This window comes from Pecten maximus, chromosome 10 (assembly GCF_902652985.1).
Source record: "Pecten maximus chromosome 10, xPecMax1.1, whole genome shotgun sequence".
NCBI lineage: Eukaryota > Metazoa > Mollusca > Bivalvia > Pectinida > Pectinidae > Pecten > Pecten maximus.
In genome coordinates this window covers 8,229,069-8,256,384 of record NC_047024.1, presented here as the reverse complement: position 1 = coordinate 8,256,384, position 27,316 = coordinate 8,229,069, and the positions used below count along the sequence as shown (strand labels likewise).

The window sequence follows — 27,316 nt, the reverse complement described above, 5'->3', positions numbered from 1 at the left end:
TGACCATCATCCCTTTTAGCATATTTTCCTCCCTTCACCATGACGATTAATCAACACATTAAACGTGCCTCCCTTTATCTCACCACATCCCAGTATATAAATGTCTCCTTTATCTGACCACACCCCAGTATATAAATGTCTCCTTTATATGCACTTCTAGCCCTACACTGACCACCAGCCCCTACACTGACCACCAGCCCCTACACTGACCACCAGCCCCTCCTTTTTTGTTAAGAATTGCTCAGCTGAGTTCTAATACTAGATTATCTCCCCTAGTTTGAAACTTCTAGAATCACACATATCCTTGAGACTGTTATATCAGAAAGCTCAGTTTTATTTTTCATTACAATTTTCAAGACCAATATCAGGAAGCTCAATTTAATTTTTAATTTCAATTTTCTAGAGACATTTAAAAAGAGTCATTCTATCGAGACCCTACAATTGTGACTGTCTCTTTGCCTTGGCCTACTGCGACATGAAGGAAAACCTCTAGCTTAACTCACTGACCTCGGTAAACGTTAGGTTACTCTAGCTCTTACCTCTAACATATACCCTCTGACCTGTAACCTTAGTCTTGGTCCTGTAACCTCTAACCTAACACCTTTGACCTCTGAAGTGTTATCCTACCCTACATATCTGTACAGAATTACTAATACTCTATGTTTTAATATATTTTTAACATCTTCTAGAGACTTAAGCAGCTAATTTAATGAGTCCCCAGGGGTTAGAGCAGTATGTTAAACTGTTATATCTGAATACATCTACACTTTGACAGGAGAAAATACATTTGCTGCATATGCGAGGCAGTTTACAACCAGCACCTCTGTTTAAAACTCAATTTTAAAGAAATTCCACCACAGCCTGCTTGGAAGATTTGATTGGCTTCAGATTCTACTGAATTATCAGAACAATTCTAAAATCTGACAATACCATTACAAGTTTTTACCCTGTTTTCTGTCTAATAAACACTGCCTTTAATGTCATCTGGCAGCTTCAAAATGGGCCTTAGTTCAATTAGCTGTGAAAAATGCTGTTTCAAACAGAATAGAGATTATTTTGATTTTATAAACTGTCATATTATCCGATAACTTTATCCTGCTTTACCAATTAAGTTGGGGATTGATAGCAGACTGAACATGCCTGTTGTCAATTTCGTCGGGGAAGGTTAAATAGAATTGTAATATTTTGTAGTAATGCTGAGTTTCTGTGACATTACTTGACTCACACTTTCGTCACTATTTTTCACAGCGATTGAAGTAACATGTCTGTAATATCTAGCTGTCCTGTTTGATATTGATGTCGGTACATGTACATTTGTATACATTAATGGTTTGGATTCTACATGATCAATCTATTTTGTTTGCAAAAACACAGAATTGAGCTATACTGTATTACTTCTTATATGTTCACCATGTAAATAAGCCTTATAAGACGGCAATAAGTCTCCATTTAAGGTATTAACATACTGTGAATAACGGCTCCCTGGCTGATGGAGATACAAGTCTCCTGATAGATTCAGACTAGGCCCACAAGTTATGTGTAAAACAAGGTATTACCAATATTAATTTGTTTTCTATGTAAATATGAATATCACAAGTCCTAATTAGGATGTCGCGTTGTTGATCACAGAACACGCCACAATAAACAGCTCCATTTGTATAGACTTGTCACATAGACAATAATCAAGACAAAGATGTAAATTCTATGTTGAACATGAATTTATTTTTATAATCATTTCTTTTCTATGTAAATACAAAGATGGAAAGTCCCATCAGCATGCAACATGGCCACTTATTCATTAGAGGTATGCAGTAAACAGTGCCTTATATAACAATGATATATAGAGCAAGCCGTGTGTTTTCCCCATGTGACTATTTGCCCATCCATTCGTCACCATCAGAGAACACATGCGTCGCTGACGGAACACATGCGACATTGACCCAATGCGGGATATAAGGAGAGGACGCACGAAGAAACCCCATGAAAACAGATTAGTACTAACACTGCTATGGAATCCTGCTACGACCAGGTCTATACAATCACAAGACAATTGGAGACATGATAGAATCAACTGGCAGACAGCAAATGTCTCGTCACAGCAGTCGTAGAATACATATCAATGGCATAAGTCATATCAACTTATTTACATATCCATGTGTCATTTTTTATCGGGTGGTAATTATAGAGATCAACATAAAATGTATAGCTTGTGTTGTACGGACTGGCTGCCCGATACATCTCATGTTTTACAGTGACTTTGCATTATAGTAGGATGATGACGGGGAGACCAATTTGAGATCAAATCATCGTTGTGTCGGACAGTAATGCGACAGTTTGTTACTGTGTATGTTTGGTCGGTTATTGATGGCTTGAAACCTGACATTTACATCAGAAATTATACCATTATGTACGATACCATGAACTGCAGATATACATCTCTGATAGTTTTCACAGACGTTCAGGGTTGCCAACTCACGCACGTGAGACGAAAAACTCACGTAAAAACGGCCCTAAAATGTCCCTTCTCACGTTGAAGCAATCCTCACGTAACGTGAGGTACAAATCTCACACATTGATTAAGTTTTCTCAAGTTGCCTCACGCGAAGCCATGAAATCGACAACTTTAGCTTGGGACTGGTCAAAGTGGAATAACTCTTACAGTTTTTGTAAAGATTACACCAGGCGTCGCGCTTCACATCCGGTCGGTAGCGACGGAAGCATGTTCGGAGAGCTGACTTCTAAACGCGATAATTAAGCTTAGGCCTACAAAAATAGTGAGTAATATTCACATTCTCAGTTTATAACTGAACAATCCCTTTGATATTTCGTGAAATATGCCGTCGCCTAAAAGGAAAAAGATCGATATCTGGTCCACTAAGCCTAAGCTCGCCAAGTTCAAAGAATCGCCATGGGGAAAAAATCACGATTGGTTTTCTAAACGTGTTTTCGTAAAGTAAAGTAGCATGCCTATTGCAAGTTGTTTAAAGCCAAGTTTTCGATCAGATAAGCGTAGTATGTGATATAAAACGCCACATTTTGTCAGTTGGCATTGAGTTTGTTTTACAGGTAAAGGTTTATATAATTACCACAGCTAAAAATTAAACTCTTGACAGATGATAATTAATAAGTAATTGCATTTTATTTTTACTTTTGCAAGACAGTCGGGGAATTCTATATGGCAGTGACGGACAAAATGATTGCAAAGTTCCCCCTGCATAATCCTTCTTTGTCGAATTGACATGGATTTTTTGGTACCTAGCCATAGAGCTATATACATGTACTTTATATTATCTACTAGAAATTAAATCCAAAAATCTCAAACGCCTACATGATATAAATAGAACAGTTATCCATTGCTTCAAAACATTTTATAATCTTAACCCTAAAACTATTAATAATCAACTTACAAAAACTATTGGAACTTATTTAGTTCTTTAAGTTCCATAACTGGCAGCTAGATTACATATAATGTCACCAAGGATAGAAGGATTCACTTGAGGAGAAAATTATTGACTATCAGCTTGCTCCAAAGGAGGAGATTTCAAAGCAAGAAGATATATTAAATAAATGGCTTAAATATGTGTTAATGTCTGATATTTTTTCTACAACATTTAATCAAATAATAAAACGCCGTGATGCCGTGACGTCGTAAAAAAGTCTCACACATTGCAAGAGCCCAATGTGGGAGATCTCCCACATTGGGCTACTTACAGGTTGGCAACCCTGGACGTTTCCGGTGATTTCTATTTCTGGAATATATACTTTCCTGTGCTTGTGCTTCTATAAGAAGCAATACATATGCAGTCAGCGAAGAGCTTTAACTTGATACAACATACTGCCCAGATATGACATATACAAGATAAAAAATGTATAAAAGATCTAGAAAAAGCTTTTACTGCCAGTATTGTATGTAGTTATCCCATAGTTTTTATTATCCTGTCTGAAGAGGTGTGAATGTACGAAAAATTAGTACAGCAATAAGCAGCTACTCAGTGTCAAGGGGTTGTCTCAAAACCTAAAATGAAATCATTTCTGAAACATACCTAGCACACCACGGAGGCTAACAACTGGTCCTATCAGCTCTATCTAACCCCTTTTGTAGTAAAGCTTTGGAATAAAAGTAACTTTGTTAGATATTCTGACAAGGCTGTTAAACTATTTACAAGGCATATAAAATTATAACATATCTTAGCTATCTTAATCAGCATGAAAAGTTTTCAAATAAATATTTTATAACTAATTGAAATATTTAATGGACATGTACTCTAAAAGCGAGTAAAATGTTTTGAGACAATCCCTATAGCAAACACAAAGGTTTTGAGACAACCCTTAACAATAAAAAAGTCACACTTTTCCCTAGAAAACATCATTAGCTCGCAGGAACAGGTGCCATGGTGTCATATGGCGAGGGAATAAAATCTCTCTGCCTGATACAATGCCCTGGAACATGTAGAAACACTAGCTAGAATTGCAGCAGCTAAGCCAATACCGCACAGATCTACTATAAACGGCACCGTTTTTATAAACACAACCATACAACCATATTTAGCTATTAAAACCCTAAGGATCTCGCCTCTATACCATTACACAAGACAAATAAAAAGCACCAATATATAGCAAATACTGGTACACATGCAACCACTGTAATTTGACTAACAGCACTAGCAAATAACAGCATGGTGGCGTTTTATACTGGTATATATAATATCATATAATCCATAGATTTTATGCAACATTGTACAGTGTCAATTCTATATTTTCCTGTTTAAGGATTTCTGATTGTGAGATTTTGATATGCTTGTCCAGTATTCAAACAGCTGTGTTACGACTGCGATGGAAGCATATAAGTGGAAATTATCAGGTCACTTGACTAGTTCAGTATGTTTGGATTTACCCTTTAGCCTAATGGTAGGATGTTCGAGAGCAAGACGTCACTAGTTCGAGGCCTAGTTGATCGATCAGCCCTTGTGTTTGCAGGATATTTTTCATTACACATAGACCTTATTGTAAACAATCTGGGTTTGTTCTACACCAGAGATAGTAGTTACACAGATGTAATTTATTTATAGATTCATGTAAATATAAATATAAACTTTATTTATTTTACAACAATTGCGAAACAAGTTATATAACTTATATTAATCATGCTTGTTAGCCCGGATGGAAGCGCGCATATAACTTATATTAATCACGCTTGTTAGCCCGGATGGAAGCGCGCGAGGGGTCTTACTGTGGGAGGAAACCAGAGTACCCGGGGAAAACCCATGTGGTCAGGCAGGTGACCCCATACCTTTTCACGTCCGATCGGGGAATCGAACCCCGGCCGCCTAGGTGAAAGGCAAGTGTGTTACCACTGTGCCACCCGACCACCTCATTCATGTTCATGCAAGATTCATGTTTTTAGTATGATTAAATTTGAATACATTTACATAAGTATCTCTAATTAGTTTTTGTCCAGATAGTAACAGGTGTTTCATAGCTTCTTTTAGACTCATCATAAAATAAAATGAAGCAACAAAATGTAATTTATGGCACAGAGTTATTTCCCCTTAGTTTTTTCGTCTTTCTTTTTGAAAGGCTTTCCTTTGAAATACCATGATAGTAGAAATGAAACATACAAACAGGGTCATTTTCAAAACTTCCCAATGGAACAACAGCTAGATCACATTGAGGACTTCCCAAGTTATCGGCGACTACAAGTTTGATTTAATAGGAACTTCAAAGGAATATTGTCAATATTGGAAATGATTTTGGACACAGAGTATATTGGAGTGATTGGTTTATATGTACCATGCTGTACCTTTTGCAAATAACAATTAAAACAATTAAGTTATAATTGACATACCTAACAGCAATTTTATGCGTATGTATTAATGTCGAACAGGAACTCAATCAACAAAGACAAAGAAAATTGAGTCAACAGAGGCTTGAGACATTTCCGATTACCTAAGTTCCCAGCCTGGATCATGAGTGGCAGAAGCATATATTTTTATAATGTTCAGATGTTTGTCACACGTGCTGAGTTTCTACAAAACAAACATAATCTTGTCTTACAGCAGCTTAATGAATGCAAGAGCACTTTGATCTCAAACGTTAGCTTATCAAAAGTAATTGATACAATTTGTAAAAACAATAGCCACCAAACATTGATCAATGACAGGGATGGAAACAAAAACTAGCTGTAATGAAATCAAATCAAGGTCAGAAAGATGCTTGAGAGCGCAAGGAGCAGTAGTAACAGAGACAAGATTACACGCGATGTGGAATCAAATCGACCACCAGAGTGGCTCCACTCCACCTCGGAAATGCTTCTTGCATATGTCATTTGGAAGGCAAACTTGACACGTCTACTTTATCGGTACGGTAGCAACAGAAACAATTCAACAATGCAAAGAGAGGAAGGTTCGGTCATGAATGATACACACAGGCCTGTAAGGAGGCTTGTTCTAATAGTTGAAAGGCCAGCATCAATCTGCTTATGTGTTTTTCTACATGTGCCCATTACAACATGGAGAGTGTACTGTTCTGATGCTCCTGTCCCTGTCAACAGCCAATTAAAGGCTTCCGTCTGTTGGCAAATGTTCTCACTTAGATATGTAAATTAGTCTAATCAATAATCGGTATCAGTTCAAAGAATTCATTAACCAAGACATGTACTTGACACCTATGTACCTGAGAACCTGTGATCATTCTGAACACAAAGGTTTCAGGATTAGTACTGAACATCCTGGATTCCGTGATGACTATACACTGATTTTAATGATAATGTACACAGATATCGATGGGCAGGTAAAAATGATACACCTGTTCTGTTGATGGTGAAATCGTTAATGACAATACTATAAATTGTGTTGTAAAGTGATCCTTATCATTTCATAGCGGATTGTTTAAGGAATATATATAGATATATTGATCATTATACAAAAAAGTTAGGAGATATATTAATATTTATTCTGTGTACAAATTAAACCGTCAGTGCTGCTATACAAAACTATAATCTATCTGGTTCCAATGGCACGGCCCTCACTGTAAATGATATGATACCTAAGGTTTTAGTTAAAACTATTAAACCACTTAACGAAATCGACAGGCCCATTAAAACAGAACACTTTCTGTCATGGACAGGTGACATGTTGAACTTCCTGTCATAAGGAGTGACATATTCCAAATGATGTTCTGAGCTCAATATGGCAATAATAATATAGGGAAGATGCGTAAACCCCACCAAATTGTCTCAGACCTTGGATTACGGATATGGTTTACAGCTAGCAGACTCAGTAATACTTTGACTTTTCAATACTAATCAATTCCCTACTCCCCTGGCTCTACCCTGGCACTGGAATGACAGAATAAACCCATGCTGGAGAAGACATGACGTGATGCTTTACAACAAGATGAAACAAACGGTATCATCCATGTCGTATGCCGTCTGCTTCCTCTGCCGTCTGCTTCCTCATGTAACAACTTATCCACAGGCGTCCAGATTTACAGTCTGAAAAAAACTTGTATGAAATTGATTTTGATTGTCGTTTAACACTGTAAACCTGAAGATGCTTACTATATCAGGATTTTTTGTGGGACTAAAATTAATATATCTGCATGGGCTATTCCATTGTATGTATCTATTAAGATTGATCACTACCATAATGTAGTTGTGATACCAAACACACGCTATGGAGCCTCTCATATTCAGAGACTTGTCATCCTGTACGTTGTGGTATGACAATCGCTGTACTATGTGAATGATTTGCCGGGAGTATAATACTGTACGCAGCCTCTGTATGACGAGCTTTTATTTCTGCTATCCGTCAAGCCCTTTACACACTATCTGAATAAGCCCCCAGAGGGACTTGCAGATACACTTTTGTGTACGACACTAGATTTTTTTTTTTTTTTCAACTTTAGCAACCGAGGAATTTATTGATCACCATGGTCTATAAACCTGAGTTTGATACCCTGTAAAACCAAACAATACAAAAAATGGTCAGGTTTGGTTTTTGCTTTACAAATTGATATGTGCTATATTTGAAACAGTCTCGTATTGACAATGGAATTAAAAACACATCTCTCTAATCCAGTTTTAGTGGCGGTAATGTCTGCCATCTTTATACCTACAGTAAGTAGTGTTAAAGCTTTGTAGTCTTCAGTCTGATAGCAGGTTTTTACATACAGACAATATGGCAGCACACAAAGAATGGTAGGCTATTGCTGACCAATCAGCTTGGACACCAGGGACACTTGAAACTGATGATAGGACATATACATGCATACATATATGTTCTTACAGTCAAAGATGTTTGGTAGACAGCACAGATTTGTGAAGAATTGGACACTTCTTATTCACAAAATTATTCACTTACAATAATATAGTTACTCTTATGCTTTTTGTGTGTACACTTCAACCTTATAAATTATTGAAACCTTGACAGCCAGTTCTGACTGCATGGTGTCATGATGCTGACTTTGTAAATATGTAATAGTTGCTGTTTTCTGCTGGTGAAAATAGTCTCAAAAATGTCCAGCATGTTAAATAAGTAGACTTGGGTTTGGTGTGCCGTGTTTTTACATGTATTTACCCTCTTGCTGGTATGGCCTGTATGCTAGTTCAAAAGGATGTTGTTATTCATGTCAAAATATTTCAATTTTTTTTTTATCAAACACTACCCAACCCCAAAATATTTCTTGTTTATCAAACACTACCTAACGAAAAGCTGTCAGAGTATGACATCAAAGACTTCCACAAGCCTAAACAAATTCTTTCGAGGTTGAAACTGATTTAAGAAAATTTGTCAAAACTCTGGAGTGTCTATCTAGTTGGTATGGTAACACCAGTTACTAAGACGGAGCTCTCCTGTGACCTGCATTGCCTGGTACTGTGTCTGGTTAGATTAACTCACAGTCCCCGACCTGAAGTTCTAACTCACATACGTTGTCATAGAAACGTTAATGGGCACTTCAGAAGCCTTAATTACCATGACACAAATTAAAATATGTAAATCTACTATTCAGAAAAAAAGTACAGAAAAAAACCTAAAACAGAATGTGAAGAAGATGTCTAGGCGTCAGCCCACCACTAGACATGGAAGTACTGGAGGAAGAGCTAAAGCACTCGACTGAATAATGTATGATCTGGCCGCAGAAATTCTAATCCTAAGGAAAATTGAACAAGCATGAGGGGTGTTTGGTAATTGATTTCGCCTCCCTCCTCCTATCTTATTCCCCTTACGATGACACTTTCATCTTACAATGGCTACTTGATACAGTGACCTCAGATACACTTTAATCTAAAAATCAAACACTTGGTTGCAATAAACTTGGCTAATGTCAACTCTCCACTGGACTTTGTGGTATACAGGTTCATGTTTTAAGATGCCCCAACCTATCACCTGGCTGATTTTCATCATTATCTATGTATACTTGTGTCTGTGTAGAAGACTCTTGTGACATCACATGTTGTTAGCAGGCGTCTGTCAAGAGTACGTGTGACCGAGATGTCAAGCTTGCCCTCATGAAGATGCTTACATTGATCTGTATCAATACATATCCCTTGATGCACTCTAATTAAGGATACACTATCTTTCCTTTTTTGTGTGAGGTTTTAATCATGGTTTAATTCAAACTCTTTGTCCCTTCGTGGCGTTCCCTTGACAACTCAGTTTATATTAATTGTTACATACCCTAGGTAATGAAGATAAAGTATGTTTGAAGTATATCAACAATTACATAGGAGAGTTCCATGTCAAGGGACATTATTCCTGATATACACCCTCTTTGAGGAAAGGAAAACAAGTGACAATTAAGTATAGGAGTTGCCAATCTCCTTAAGCTGTGTCCCACTGGCTGGGTTGTTAGTCTTCGTTAATTTTGAAACAATGTTTTTCTGTCTACAAGAGGTTTGGTGTTGGAAGCGAAAGCCATTAATATTGTCCAGTAGTCTAGACTGGTCTTCAGCACCAGATACCCTGTGTCCTGATAAACCATTATCACAGCTGTACAATACACACTTCAATATGATATCCTTATTCTTCAAAAGGAGAGAAAAAAAAATCAGAAAAACACCTAGAGATGGGACAGTTTCTAAAGCAATATTACATTCACTGTTCCCAATTCAAGAGATATCATATTTATCTGACAATAAGCCCACATCCGGTAATAAACATAGTATCAATGTCTACAATAATTGAGTAAAAAGATGCTTCCATATCCTAGTCCTGTAATAGCCCCTCCCCCCTCTCCTTTAAAACACTGTGTGTTGGCCCCCTGGACTTATCAGTTTTCCAAAGCAACAGTTACAAGTACACAATTTTTATGTAAGGATGAAGGGTCAATTCTGGACATCTATTCAATACTGCACTACATGTACACTTGCTCAGACAAAAATAAACAAGATAGCTTTAATTACCTATCATATCCATGTGTACATGTCATTCCTTACACAGTAAAACTCCATGCTCCGTAGCTACAGCGGTGTAGATGTTTGGATGTTTATGAGGTACTAACGACAGCTTACGATCTCTCTACACTAAATATATGTAGCAGTAAACTAACTTAACATCCCAGCTAATCACAGGGACTTTACGTTCATGTCTTTATGTTGTACAATAAGTTTTTGCCATGCTATATAGGGATGTCCAGTAACTCCTGGCAGTGTCTACCACAACTGTCCCTCTACCTGCACTTGATTAGAGGATATCAATAATGTAGTGCGCTAAGTCTGGTCCGGATGATGAGGTGTGATCGATGATTAAGGCGGCCATCGGCCATTGTGTCCACTATACTGATTACGCCAGCACACACAGCCCTAATCATTGGCCATGCGACTCCTCTACACCTCTTCCTGTCGTAACTACGGTAAATGCCCTCCAATGTCATCTATTTCCTATGCTTTCAATTGGCCAAAGTGCTTGTCTTACATCACGCAGCAGGAATTATACGATTACTGTACTTACAAAACAAATATACAGTTCATGTTTTCTGTTCACATAGTTTTCCTGGTCTCACACATGAACTCACTAAACAGCACTTATAAAATAAAGTGTCTATTCTGTTGAGGAAAGCTCCCTAATACCTTGTTTGAAGCTATCATGATTTGGGAAAGTTTTCCACAATAATAATTTCCACTAACCAATCTCACAACAATAACACCACAGAAATGTTATTGTTATGGACGATTACTAACATTTATTCCTACTTTCCCCCAAAATATGCTCTTTGCACTTCCTGTAGAAAGCCATTTTCATAGGTGTTAATGTGGTAGAATGATCAGGGTTAATGATATCCACCGATAACCATACAATTATTGGTCTGTCTATTGGTCGATGGTAATGGACGAGACCTAATCTCCAAGTCCGTTTCTTGGCAAGTAAAGAAGACATAAAGTTCGGAGGTGATAATGTGCAGAAATATATGCACAATTTATACCGCATTGGGTAATTATATATATAAATGAAACATTAAGGTTTCATACAAAATGAGAGATAAGTTCATCTGTATAGCAATCAACCAGCTCTCTTCCCTCTGTAGTACAGCGGAACTTGACTGGGCTCAGCGCTGGTGGTCAAGTCGCTCAAATGGTTAGAGTGTCTGTATAGAGTTTGGAGGTCCGTGGTTCGAGTCATGACTGGAGATTGGAGGTCCGTGGTTCGAGTCATGACTGGAGATTGGAGGTCCCCGGTTCGAGGCATGACTGGAGTTTGGAGGTCCGTGGTTCGAGTCATGACTGGAGATTGGAGGAACCCGGTTCGAGTCATAGTCTGATCTTTACATTTTCCTTCTTCTGCTACATTTGGTGTCAAATCAAAACACTCAATGTTGGTACACTGTGTTTAATTGGGTTGAAGACTTTGTTGAAGGCGGGAGAACTATTGCGGAACTTGACTGCGCTGAACAATGGTGACAGCTATCTCAAACTGTTAGAGTGTCTGTCTGGAGTTCAGATGCCAGGGTTCGAATACCAGTCTATGTAGTTGCATTTCAATTTCCTCTCTTGGTTTACAGTTGTATATAGTACTTGAATAGCTACTATGGTTAAAAGTCTGCAAGAAGTGTACTATATAAACTTTACTAGAAATCTACCACTGATATTATGTCAGGCTCTGTAATCAAAATTTACTTCAAAATAACAGAATATTCTATACAACCAACCAATATCTTGGCAACAAGTTCATGTAGATTCCTAACCCAGCCACCACTTCAACAAGTATATCAAGTCTTCTATATTGGAAATAAAATTCAAGGCCTTTTACAAATAGGATATTAAATATGAATTTTTAATATTTCTGGAATGCACAATCCTTGCAAGCGGTATTAACAGATTCACAACACTAGAGTCCGTGATCAATTGTCTGCCAATATCATTCTCCCATTTGTCAGTGCTCTACCAGACATAACTCAAAGTCCAGTGTAAATGCTAAATGTTTTAAACCATCAACACAGTAGAAAATGCAGAATGTTGGAAGGCCAAAGGTAGAACGCACTCCCTCATTAAGTGTATATTTTATGATATATAATGTAACGGCGGGGGTCTGTGGTAAATATCCTGTATTTTCTCAAGTCTTAATTACAGTGTTTTCCAGTACTATTATAATCATTTATATCAATATAATATATAGGGCTACTGACTGCAAATTCTAATGTACATATTTAAAGTGGTGCCAATTAATATCACTTCACATCAATATTTCAATCTTAATCAAGCTACAGGGCAGCATTATAACAATAAGTCGGTAAATGCCAGTAAGTTTTGATAAGCTTTAACACATATATCTGAATTCCCTCAACTCCCAGTCCACATAGTGCCAGGTGTTTCCCTAAATAAAATGTCCACATCTTAAACTAAAGTTCCAGACAAGGCAATAACTATGTACTCTGGGATTACAGGATTCATGATAATGGCAAAATCAAGGAATATACATCAAACCAAATTACCTTAATTAATTGAACTTTTAAAGGTCTTCTGGACTATCAAATGAAAACAATTTCAATATACTTCGCATTTCACAATAATTTGAGTAACCTAATTAAATTATATCTCTTTAAAGTGCAATTACTGAGCAACTACGAGAAAATTTCAATTAAAGTTCACGTCATAGATGCAAAAAATCTTGAAACCTCAACAGATTTATGGGAAACATAATGATAATTTATCAATACAATCTCCAATGGAAAGCAATTCTACATCAAGTGGAAGCATTCAAACAAATTATCCAATATCCGTAAAATTATTACATGTCGTAATTTTTTGAACTTTCAATAGCCATGGATAATGAAACCTACAGAAAACCATCTTATTGGTGTATATATAATGTTCTATAGGAATTTTAAACGTTAATTTGAGTAGGATTTATCTGTTAGCAGTCCACGCTCCAGTGACAAGGGCAGTAAATACAAGGCTGTTTACTTACTCATCATTTATATAATTTATCACCCAAAAACTAAGGAAACCAGGATCAATTATCACAACATTTTCAGAGTTAAGAATGACAAAAGAAATGTTACAGATAACAGATATCCTAATTAAGATAAGTGAAGGAATAACTAATATACTGCAGGTATGACATATTTCATAATATAGTCTACACCTGAGTTTGTAAGATAGTTGACACATGAGTTTGTATGTAAATGTAAACTTTATTTATTTTACAACAATTGCGAAACAAGTTATATTAACTTATATTAATCACGCTTGTTGGCCCGGATAGAAGTGCGCGAGGGGTCTTACTGTGGGAGGAAACCGGAGTACCCGTGGGGATAGAAGTGCGTGAGGGGTCTTACTGTGGGAGGAAACCCACGTGGTCGGGCAGGTGACCCCATACCTTTTCACGTCCGATCGGGGAATCACTGTGCCACCCGACCACCTGAGTTTGTAAGATAGTGTACACCTGAGTTTGTAAGATAGTGTACACCTGAGTTTGTAAGATAGTCTAGACCTGAGTTTGTAAGATAGTGTACACCTGAGTTTGTAAGATAGTGTACACCTGAGTTTGTAAGATAGTGTACACCTGAGTTTGTAAGACAGTGTACACCTGAGTTTGTAAGATGGCCTACATCTGAGTTTGTAAGATAGTGTACACCTGAGTCTGTAAGATTGTCTACACCTGAGTTTGTAAGATAGTGTACACCTGAGTTTGTAAGATAGTGTACACCTGAGTTTGTAAGATCGTCTACAGATTTTATCTGATTAAGACATTATATGAGATTCCAAACTCTGGTGTAGTATGGGTGTATCCCTGGTGTAGTATTGGTGTATCCCTGGTGTAGTATGGGTGTATCCCTGGTGTAGTATGGGTGTATCCCTGGTGTAGTATGGGTGTATCCCTGGTGTAGTATGGGTGTATCCCTGGTGTAGTATGGGTGTATCCCTGGTGTAGTATGGGTGTATCCCTGGTGTAGTATGGGTGTATCCCTGGTGTAGTATGGGTGTATCCCCTGTGTAGTTATGTTAGTGGGTATCCCCGGTGTAGTATGGGTGTATCCCGGTGTAGTATGGTGTATCCCTGGTGTAGTATGGGTGTATCCCCGGTGTAGTATGGGTGTATCCCGGTGTAGTATGGGTGTATCCCTGGTGTAGTATGGGTGTATCCCCGGTGTAGTATGGGTGTATCCCTGGTGTAGTATGGGTGTATCCCTGGTGTAGTATGGGTGTATCCCTGTTGTAGTATGGGTGTATCCCTATGTTATGCATGGAGATCTGGGAAATATTAGATAATAAATTATTATTCCTATCTGAGCGGTTGTATAAAATGTAACTAGTGTATATTGTAATGATGTGTGTTTATACTGCTGTGTAGTATGGGTGTATCCCCTGGTGTAGTATGGGTGTATCCCCGGTGTAGTATGGGTGTATCCCTGGTGTAGTATGGGTGTATCCCCGGTGTAGTATGGGTGTATCCCTGGTGTAGTATGGGTGTATCCCTGGCGTAGTATGGGTGTATCCCTGGTGTAGTATGGGTGTATCCCTGGTGTAGTATGGGTGTATCCTGGTGTAGTATGGGTGTATCCCTGGTGTAGTATGGGTGTATCCCTGGTGTAGTATGGGTGTATCCCTGGTGTAGTATGGGTGTATCCCTGGTGTAGTATGGGTGTATCCCTGGTGTAGTATGGGTGTATCCCTGGTGTAGTATGGGTGTATCCCTGGTGTAGTATGGGTGTATCCCCGGTGTAGTATGGGTGTATCCCTGGTGTAGTATGGGTGTATCCCTGGTGTAGTATGGGTGTATCCCTGGTGTAGTATGGGTGTATCCCCGTTGTAGTATGGGTGTATCCCTGGTGTAGTATGGGTGTATCCCCGGTGTAGTATGGGTGTATCCCTGGTGTAGTATGGGTGTATCCCTGGTGTAGTATGGGTGTATCCCTGGTGTAGTATGGGTGTATCCCTGGTGTAGTATGGGTGTATCCCTATATTATGCATGGAGATCTGGGAATTATTAGATAATAAATTATTATTCCTATCTGAGCGGTTGTATAAAATGTAACTAGTGTATATTGTAATGATGTGTGTTTATACTGCTCATACGCAATGATTTATGACTCGGGTAATGTAGCTCTCTCAAGGCTACACCCTTCATCAAATTATGACATATTGCCAGCCACTACACTATGGTTTAAATGATTAAGTTATAATTTGAACTGTATTGATGGGTACCCTGTAGTAATGACTATACAGCCAGTCTTATAATCACTGCCACTCTCTCACCAACATCTCCACCGTTCAGATGATGAGAATTGTTTGGAAGCCTTGAATTATTTAAGGTACAATCTACTGTCTTGTTTGATGGCTGAGGGATGTTCTGCCTGTGTAGGACAAGGTTGCCTAATTAAGCCCTGTAACCAGAGTGATTTAGGGAGAAGAAGCTGTGTGGCATTGTTTTATTGGTAGGACTTCCATCCCTTATCATTCTCCGACCTGTGGCTCACATTCATTGTCACCACACCCCCTTTTTACCTAGTTGTTCTCCATTAGGAGTCTAATGAAACCAGGAGGTTTAAGGAGGTTCAAGAACATCTAAAATATATAGATGTCCTTTCCGTGAACCTATTTTCTGATCACTTTTCATGGATATAAATGTATTATTCAGCTTTTTTTTAATTAGAAGATACTGAGTAAATCTAGATACACACCAAAACTGTACTTATTCTTCGTTGACAAAAGCTAAACTGTCCCACTAAAAAACTAAAGAGTTAAAATTGAGCAATTGACATCGACTACAGTAGAAAATTGACATTGACTATAGTAAACAATCGATACAATCGACATCGTAGTAAACAATTAACATTGACTGCAGTAAACAATCGATACAATTGACATCGACTATAGTAAATAATCGATACAATCGACATCGTATTAAACAATCGACATAGACTACAGTAAACAATCGATACAATCGACATCGTAGTAAACAATCGACATCGACTACAGTAAACAATCAATACAATCGACATCGACTACAGTAAACAATCGCTACAAATGACATCGACTATAGTAAACAATCGATACAATCGACATCGTAGTAAACAATCAACATCGACTACAGTAAACAATCGATACAATTGACATCGACTATAGTAAACAATCGATACAATCAACATCGTAGTAAACAATCGACATAGACTACAGTAAACAATTGATACAATTGACATCGACTATAGTAAATAACCGATACAATCGACATCGTATTAAACAATCGACATAGACTACAGTAAACAATCGATACAATTGAAATCGACTATAGTAAACAATCGATACAATCGACATCGTAGTAAACAATCGACATCGACTACAGTAAACAATCGATACAATTGACATCGACTATAGTAAACAATCGATACAATTGACATCGACTATAGTAAACAATCGATACAATCGACATCGTAGTAAACAATCAACATCGACTACAGTAAACAATTGCTACAAATGAAATCGACTATAGTAAACAATCGATACAATCGACATCGTAGTAAACAATTGACATAGACTACAGTAAACAATCGACATCGACTACAGTAAACAATCGACATTGACTCTAGTAAACAATCAATACAATTGACATCGACTATAGTAATTGATCGACATTGACTATAGTATCAAAGACAGTATAAAATCAAATAACCGTAAAGAAACAGTATCCACGTAGTCAGGATCTTCTTACTGGACTTCAGAAATGCCATGATTTCTTTGGTATAATTAACTGTCTAGTTGGAATTCAGACAACCTGTTTTTCAGAATGCATTTGTGAGGAGAGCAGGGTATTAGGGATCATGTTTTATTGCATGGTAGTGAACTAAAACCTTCCCTGTAACTTGAAGTGGAGGTCAGAAGGACCCCAACATTAAACCTGACCCACCCTCAATTACGGGGGCCACCATATTTCTGTTGTCACAGTAATTCCAGGTCATAAACATGGTTACCAAAAGCCCACTGTAAAACTATTTCACCACTCTAACGCTTTCAACATTTTTTCAAAAAGATTTTCTTGCTAAAAAGAAACCCAAAGAAGAAACTAATCTGACAGCTGACATTTCAAAATTACTAGACAGTGCTGACGTTTCCCATAAACCTGCATTACAGTGAAAACATAAAACTAACAGGGCCACTTGAGTATGTAACCCCTTGAGACAAAGCGTGTCTGAATATGAGGATACACTGGATAGCAAGTTTCTCCACTGTCCACCGGAACGCTACATGTCAGCACCCTTTTTGTCATCAAAAGCATTCTCAGTGCATCACAAGTGAGAACCGTCACATCATTATGGCCGAGCTAAAGTGGGGAGGTGTACTTTCCCCCCAACACTGTAATTATACCAATATCAACTTCAAATATATTGATCACTAATAAAGTTAATGCATCGTTGCTACCAAACTTGACTAAATCTGATTATCTCCCCTCTATCCTTCCACAGTAATTACAATGTTGGGGTGTTATTGATATAAGACATTTATATCACAGCATTAATCTAAAAAATATCACAGTATCATACAAACACATTTCAAAATAGAGAGAAGTAATACATTTACAAAATTCAAATTACTGTTATGACAAATTTCCTGATGGGAACTAGTTAATGTTACTGAGAGGGAACGTCGATAGAGGTGCTACACTGTTGAGGGAAACAGTAATTCTATTATCCTCAGAATTTATGAATAAATGATGTCAATACAACAGAGCGTTAACTATGAGAAAGGAGACACAAGTTAAGACTGATGGTCGTAAGGAAATGAAAAGTCGTAAGTTTAAAAACAATTCGGGTTTTTAAGATGAAAATATTAAGAATAATCAGCATGAATTGGATTATTTGTTTGTATCTCCCAGAAGTCTTCATTGAAGTAATGACATGAACATTATTGGACTTGTCTTTATTTGATTTAGGATAAAAAATCAGAAGCTGTAGTGTAGTCAACAATGTGCTGTGCAGGTCATTAAATATTCTCCTACCAATTAAGGTATCTTTCTGTTACTGGAAAACACATCAATATTCTTATTAACCTAAAGGAATAGCAATTTGCTAACCTTTTGAGTTAATCAGATGTAACCAACAACTATTACGTATAAAATTGGTCTAGTATCTGCCCGGAGAAGATCTCTGTAACGAAATCACCAGCCAATGACTGTCAAAATTCATTTGGATACATTAAGCCATAAATACAAATATTTTTGGAAGGTCCGACTCCATAAAGTGTAACAGTCATATAGGCCAGAGGACATATCAGCTGTATCTATCCATTGTTAACATCAGTATATCTAACGGAAGGTTAAAATACCGTCAGCATAATGAGGAATCTACACATTTTGTTAAGTACACTGTATACAGATCTCAAGAATGCTGAAATTGGAAGCCAAACTAATTTCTATGAGAGTTCAAAATGTTTAAAAGAGATGGGATATACAAAAATGTTTTTATATTTTCTGATATATTCCTGATAAAAAATTCAGACCTGCCAACCTTTCAAATTCAAAAATAGTAATTTGGCCCATTTTTGAGCAAAAAAAGAGTAATTCTTAACAATTCTTGCCAAATCTATTGCATCAAAAAGAGTAATTTGCTACTATTTCGAGAGAAAAAAGAGTAACGACCACCACAAAATAGTAAAGATTACTATAAAATAGTAGTAGTTGGCAGGTCTGAAAATTGGTTCAACATTTTGCGTTAAAGACTTGTCAAGTTGATAAGACTTGGAATAGCGATGTCTAGATTCCATTAAAATACTAAAGAAACCATAAACAAGCAGATCACATTTATCTCTAAGAAGGAGCTGCCCTCCTGACGTTCACCAGCATCTAAAGTGCACAAATCCCTAAGGCATCCATCCCATAATATCCAGCATCTTCAGGCTATACCAGGCTATCCTTTGAACCCAGTGTCATGTCAGGAAACCTATGGGAGTCAAGATAGTGCATGTAGAGTATCCATTGGTAGCCATCAGGAGATGGGATATTTAATTAGGGATAGATATTAACAGTAGTCAGGGACCATTATCCCCCAGTGGTGGGATAGAACCCCTCCCAAGTGTGGCTTACAGGCTAGGAACATGTGATAAGTGTCTTTGTATCAGTAAATAACTCTAGGGAGATTTTCTCTCCGACTATATTCCTTCCGATCTGCTGGGGAGATTCTCTCTGGTGCCTTGGCAGTTTGTCTGAGATTTGACTCATAATGCTTCTAATATTATCCAGAGGTAGGGTCAAATGCAGATTAATTTGACCAATCAAATTTCAGCACACCATTTAGTTCATTTGATATGCATAGACATTGGTCCCCTGACATATAATTTCCCTAGTATTGGTATGGTCTTAGGTCCATGGTAAGGCTGATACACTGCCCCAAGCAACATTTGATTTACTTAACAAGCACTAATCATTTAGACCGAAGGTCCCTGTGACTCTTTCTCTGTAAAATGATGGGTCATTACCATGGAAACTTCTTCATGTGTAAAATAACCCAAGACAGTCTGTTGTGTGGACAATATCATCCTGCACATGTTCTATTGTCAGCCATATTGTTTTTTTATTCCACAATATCTGTTTGATTGTAGCTAACAGCTGGACTTGGTTATTAACAAGTCGTTAAACTTTGATAACTCCTCTGATTTATCATTTCACATTTAACAAATTGATTCATACGGCCAACATCACAGTGGGCTTGTGAGCTCCAGGAACTAGTCTTGTCTGGGCAATAAACATCACAATTTTATCTTCACATCCAATATGACATGATTTTGTGCTCTAGTGTGATAAATTCCAGAGGCTGATTTTGAAATAAATCTGAGTGCTTTTTTAAAACTTCAAAGCTTGGTAGAAGGTATGAAATCTTTGTCTTCAAAGCTTGGTAGAAGGTATGAAATCTTTGTCTACAAAGCTTGGTAGAAGGTATGAAATCTATCTGTCATAAATAAGTGTATAGGTAAATATGCTGTAGTTGTCTGCAGGAAGTTGTAACATTTTTACTGGTTTTTCTACAAAGATTGGATCCTACAGAAATATCAGTCACTTGGTGACAATAGGGTGTTGAATGATGATATCGACAGCTAAAACAATCCCCTCATGTACAATAATGACATCCTCTTCCAGACTAGTGAAAATTTGTCTGAAAATGGCATTGCTTTCATTTGCAGGAATAAACTGCCTGAATATATAACAATAGCATTCATAAATACATATTACATGTACACTACATCAAAATTGAAAGGAAACGCACAATCAAAACCATTCAATGATCAGATGTAAAATTTCAATCAGCATTTCCATAGCAACACCTGTTACCATAGCAACATAACATGAGGGCATGACTTGAACACTTACAGATAAGTTTAGTGTAATACACTGATGGCGTCACGGTGGCGTCACGGTGTCACTAGATCATTGAAATGTTTGAAAGGAAGGATGAGGATTGGACATGACAGGTAACACAGCCAGCCGGCTGTCCTGATTGAAACACACAGCGTAATGAACCGGTTTACATGCAAAGATAATAAAGTTCATCTATTCTAATGGACAAAGCAACAGAAAATGCAGATTATAATGAATGCAAACAATTTAAATTACTCGAAAGTGTTGTTGCGTGATGCAGATGATACATAATTCCTGCCAGCGAGAAAGAAATGTTTACATTAACAGAAAAAATATCTAACAACAATTACACAAAATTGTCAGTTTTTCAATAATTGTGTAGAGATTATATTCATAGAAAATTGCTTAAAAGCCTCATTATCAGTTATGTATGGGCGATTTGGAGGAAATTTACATAGGAATTTTTACAGGACATGAAAGTTTGGTATAATTATTTATGGACAATGCTGGTAAGCGTGGACTTATCGGATGTTTATGACAGGAAACAGGTATAAATGGTGTCTCACCAAACATCCGTAATGATTGATCACAGCAGGTGTGACTTACGACATAAAAATCGGTTGTGTAAAAATACTATTGATTAACTCATTATGACCTGGGCATATCTAAACTGACTAGAACAAAAATGTTTATAAGTATCAGAACAGTGCTGAAGTCGATACAGCATACACATACTCAATACAGTACAGGTTTCTCTCCTTTTTGAGAGGTTTTATACAATTACTTTATTGTGACCAAAATAACTGGAAAATGTCTAAAAGACATAAAAGCCCGCTGCCACTTGACACCTTAAAACACAGTTTGGTGAGAATCGACACATCAGCAGTTCCTGAGATTAGTTAGTTACATTGCATCTCAGGGGGACATATTTATTTTAAAACTTGTATCCCCCCTTTCCTCTGAGGGATGTTCAGCATTTTGCCAAAAAAAAATATGTGTTCTCTTTCTTACTGAGTTTTAGACCTTAAAAGTAATTCACTAATAATTTCTGCTTTACACAACTTTGACAAAAAGGTTTTGTTTGTGTGTTTCAGTACGCTACAGACAATGGGTGAAACTTCCACGGACATCACACGAGGCAGAGAGGCAGGGCTACACTCGACAAAACGATATATGTAAAAGTGAGTATAATACAGTAATAAAACTGTAAAACAAATGTCTTGTCGATCATTTTTCAAAATACCAAGGAAGTAATTTTTTTCCGGGATTGGGTTTTGATGGTGGAGTGAAATGTTGGTCTGCCTATCAGATAATTTCTGATTAACCGATCATACTGTTATAATTATCTCCCTTTTCTATGTACATCACAATACACTGATGTATGTAAACAGACCGCAGCTCTATAGGTCACTCAAAAATAGGACCTAAATTAAACCATATGACAATTGTTGTCTCGCCTTCCTTGATAAATAAATCATTTCACACTGAAGTATATATATTCAGGTATTTGACTGCCTCCTACAAAATTCAAAATTTGATGTAGAAGTGACATGTTGTCCAGGACAATACTATTGAATAGGAATTCCCGAGAAGGAGCAGACGGCAAAGCTACACGCTATATTAGTATTAGATCAATGGAGATTGCAAATGGCATCTTCTAGAGCAAATTACAAATTAAATTTAAAATGTATGACAGGAAGAGAGGTTTTTTTGTGTGAATGATCAGGTGTAAGATTGTTTTCAGATTGTAGCGTGTTTAACTTCACAAAAATCTTCAGGAAGACAATGACTACAAAATTGATAGAAAAAAATGTCTTCCTTTTAAATGAGCTTTAAAAGCTATGATTTTTTGTGAAAGTGCAGAAATGATCTAGAATTTGATGGGTTATCTCCCTTTAACAGACAAATTTATCGATCAATATATGATTTTATTAAAATAATCTTATATTGCCCTTGATTTTCTTGCCATAAAAAGTTCAATATCTTAAAACACTCGATACATAAATTTCAAGAATGCTGTTCCTTTGGAAAATTTTTCACGTAAAGAATGAAATTTTCTACAAATTTTGTTAATCTTAATTGGATCTAGAAAAAATTGTACACATTAAACGGTATCTGTTAATGATAAAGTGATTCAGTCTTTAAGAAACAGTTCAATCTATATTTTAATGGTCACACTAAAGACACGTCCATGTTCTCTTGGATAATGCCTGACAAGTTCACTTGTTGGAGAGAGAAGTACAATAATTATAACATGTTTCCATGGCAACCTTATATTCAGAGTGGATTTTTTCACTTAAAGGTGTTGAAAATAATCCAAGCATTAACTAAAGCATACAATGAGGTCATGATATCCATGGAAACTATTAAACATCAATACTTTCCTTAAAAACATCCATCTATATTACTGACATTAATCTAGTCTGTAATTTACAAACTGTATGCATATTTGTCTTTTTGGACATTTACCGTAAGGTATTAAAGTTTGTATCAGTACGTTCACATAAACCGTGAAGCTAACTTATCACCGTAAGTTTACCCGGCCTCCCATCTATCAGGTAGATCTCTGTGAAGACATCAATCCTTATACAAACCAATACTTTCCTCATCCCCCACTTTTGTGTGGAATACTTGAGACTTATACTAGAAATCACTTTACGTACAATGATAGATGAGGATACAAGCTCATCCATTTGGTTGCAGAATCCAACATGTATAAAAGACAGACAAACATGGCTTTTCAGTTCAAATATTTGTGTACAGTTAAGAAATGCTGTCATAAATCAGCTGGCTTCACTGAAAAGTTTGGCACCACTGTGTTTTGGCCAAATTGAGCCACTTTAGTGGTAAAGCTGTACGACTGTAGCCAAATGGAGGCTATTTCAGTGTCTCTGTTGACGGTATACTTGCGATCAATTCCCACCCATTTCCTTTTAGTATCGCCTACTACACAGCAGACAGCATCTCATAAGAAATGGTCTCTACATGAAAATGTTTTACTGGGAAATTGAATCAAACGTGATCTCTATTGACTTGTGTTGGTGTGGACGACGGACACTGCAATGTTGGTAGACAGTGGGAGCTTGTCTCTGGTCAGATCATGGAATCAAGAGTCCTCTATAAGTTGGTGATTGGCCAGTAAATAAAAAACAAGCATCTGTGATGACAGGTCTTTCATATACAAGTTACATACTATTTTGATAGGGCTTCAGCACAGAGGATTGTTCCTAGGAGACCTCCAGGCCAGCCACCTCCTCCCTCAGAAATTCATTTAGCCTTCATTGTCTGTTGTCTTACCAATCAAATCTAAGCTAGGAAAACCAAAACAATATCAACTTATATGGTGATGAAGTCTTTACCGAAGTTCAATATCCTGTATACCAATTAATTCACGAACCTCACCAGTAGCACCTTAATGCCTAGCAACAATTGTCAGAACAATTACAGGATAGGTCAAATACAAAGTAGCTCAACATGTATAACTTAACTTCTTATCCAGCAAGTTAATTTTGTTATTACATTGTAAAAAACAAAGATAAAAACTGAATAGAAAAATATTCTTGTAACAAATCATCACTCATGTGTAAAGAAATTTAGATACAAAATAAATGGGTTGACAAATAACATCTATGAGGACATAAAAGAACATACCTTTCAGTATTTAATCAGGTACAAAAATAAGGTGTGCTGCAGGTATACATAATATTGAAAAATATTGATGTCTTATTGATGGTAAAGGACAAATGACTAGGAGGCAGCAACACTACAAAGTACACCGTTCCTGTATGCGCCATCATTAGGTTGCCTTCAGATTCTTTGTATCCAATCTTGGTCGCTATGGTGATTTCTTTGAATATGAGTTTAGATGCTAGGGTTAATCATATAAGCCCCAAGACAATGGCTATAATACAGGGCAATTCTGTTATGACAGCGGTCGATCAAAGAGTGACGCCAGTGCACAGATCTGTTTTCATACTACAGGGTATATATGTATGTACGTATGTTAAGATATTAACAGTAAGCCACAGTAGACACTGTACAGGTATTGGAATAGGCTGATGTCAAAAAAATGTCCGATGCAATCAACTTTACCTGGTAACCATGACACCAGAACGCTGATCTACTCCAGGGTAAATAGGAATAGCTTCATAAAGAATTCACTGGAATGGTACATTAAGGATATGATCAGTGTTTCTATAACACCGGTTAAACCAGTACATGGTGGTTATATAAATTATAAACATGGCCGACATGAACAGTTCCCTGATGACTCAGTCTCTGTATGTTATATAAAGTAGATCAGTCCCCCATTCCATCTTTGACCTCTCTACGTCAACCTTTGACCCCTTTTATGTCAACCTGTGACTCCCTCACATATGAGAACCATTTATATCAGTCTTAAAATCATCTCATATCTACCTCCCTACATCAATCTGTGACCCCCCTACATCAATATGTGACCCCCCCCCCCATATCAATCTGTGACCCCCCTACATCAATCTGTGCCCCCCCCCCCCCCCCCCCCCCCCCCCCCCCCCTCTACATCAACCTGTGAACCCTTCTATGTCAACACTTGTGACAACTGTATGTCAACCTGTGCCCCTCCCCATGACCCATAGATCTCTAAACCTGTGTAAGCATTCTCTCTATCATTAGTCTCCCCCCCCCCCCCCCCCCCCCCATATATTCCTACATCACCCCTACCTTTACTAGTATTCACCCTAACTGATGGCTTCAAAATGAATTGCTCCGAAACACAAATCGATCTTGTCTATATGAGTAATGGTAGTATATAGATAAATTGGGAGGATACCTCAAGCAATTTACACAAAATTTGGAGTCAGTTTCCTAAACAATTAATCTTTACACAAATCTAGACAAAAGGCTTGTGATAGATGTAACAGAGATAATTATGCCTATTAAGTTTGAAAAATAAACCCCAACATACATCACAATTTTGAGAAAACGTTTAATAACTTTTATCAACATCAGATCAGAAGCCTTGTAATATGTCTATAGAAAATCTATCCAGACAATCCTAGCCTGCTGAATAGACTCCCGTAATAAGGCAGGATTAACATCTACAATTTCCTTACATCAACAAATACAAGGCATATCAAGCAGGGGCTTTCAATATGTAAGCATAATTCTATAAGACATCAATACGGGAAACATATCAATTTCCCTGACTTTTATAACAGTTACTAAAATGACAATCCTGTATCAGACCATATACCATACAAAGTCTTATTGATATTTAATGATGTCTAATGATAAATTTCTGGTACAGGATATAGTGTATCCTCTTCACCAGACTCGGTACATGGTAATGTATTGAAAGGATACGGAATGGATTTATGGTAGAATTGTGTCATTTAACCTTATCAGTTTAAGAATCTCTGAAATTTAAGGAATTCAAACAATGATAGTAAGAGAAAGTTTCCTCCTTACTAAACACATTACTTGTGGTACATGTTTCTATGACTGTTTCATTTTCTCTTCCTTCCGTTTTTCCAATATTTCCCTTGATAAATACTTAAGTCAGGACTTTTTTCTTCACAAATTAGATATTTTTATAATTCATAGAAAGGGTTCTTTTGATGATAAATTTATTTTTTTTTTTTTCTTTTCAAAAAAATTCATAGCTCGATTAAAAATTTCGTAACAATTTAAATGAAAAAAAAAAACCCAAAAAACATTATATTCCTACTGGAGTTAATCTATAAATGTTGTATCATGTCACTCAATTACTCAAATCAATGTATAGCAACAGACATGACAATAGATCTCTATGAGAAACCAACTCAAGTAATTTCACTTCGATATTGGAATTTAATTTTTGACAACCTCTCTCATTTCTTTTTCTTCCTCATGAATGCATGTCTAAATTGTCAATTAATAATAATTTGTGGCCTTTATCATAAAACATGGTCAGACTAGACAAGAGCGATGAGCTAAATGAAATAGAAATCCCTAAAGCTTTACGTCAACTTCGACAACAATGTTGCAAGATAAAACACAAGTACAGGTCCATTACTGACAGCTTCTTTGTTGGTGACAGTTAACCCAGGCGCCAGCACAATGGTAACTGATATCGGTGACAAATTCATATCAAACTTCAAAAAATTAATTACTGGCAAAACTGTGATTTCCTTAGCTAATGGACATAGCAAAGAGCTTAATTTCACTGTGAAAGAATCGTCTTGGTTTTCGTTAGTTCAGATATAAGGGAATCTCTAGGAGCAATAAATGAAATATTCACGTTTGTCTGCTGTAAAAACATGAAGACGCGTGACGGGACAAAAGCCGGTAAATCAGAGACGTATCCCGGCCAATCTCGGCCTTTTGTCAGATTTTATTTGTGAAAATAATAGGCGATTATGCTAATTGCGACAACTCTGACTAACACATGTGCTTCAGCTAAAATATCGAGAAGATATCAAACAACACACTTAACCATACAGAAAGGTTTTTATATTTTGAATTCCCTTAGAGCCATGATTATCACAGTTACCAATGCTGGCTTTTCATCA

At 37.0% G+C, this 27,316-nt stretch overlaps 2 protein-coding genes across 2 annotated transcripts in view; one reads left to right on the top strand and one right to left on the bottom strand.

Annotated features, from left to right (window-relative positions):
* LOC117336762 (cysteine--tRNA ligase, cytoplasmic-like) overlaps positions 1-27,316 on the bottom strand; it is a 217,028-nt gene that overhangs the window by 107,274 nt on the left and 82,438 nt on the right. The window lies entirely within an intron of this gene.
* The window catches only part of LOC117336763, a 162,154-nt gene that overhangs the window by 64,655 nt on the left and 70,183 nt on the right, over positions 1-27,316 (top strand). Inside the window, exon 2 of the mRNA XM_033897397.1 lies at positions 21,878-21,964. Within this exon, the coding sequence (XP_033753288.1) occupies positions 21,878-21,964 (87 nt within the window). The remainder of the gene's footprint in view (positions 1-21,877; positions 21,965-27,316) is intronic.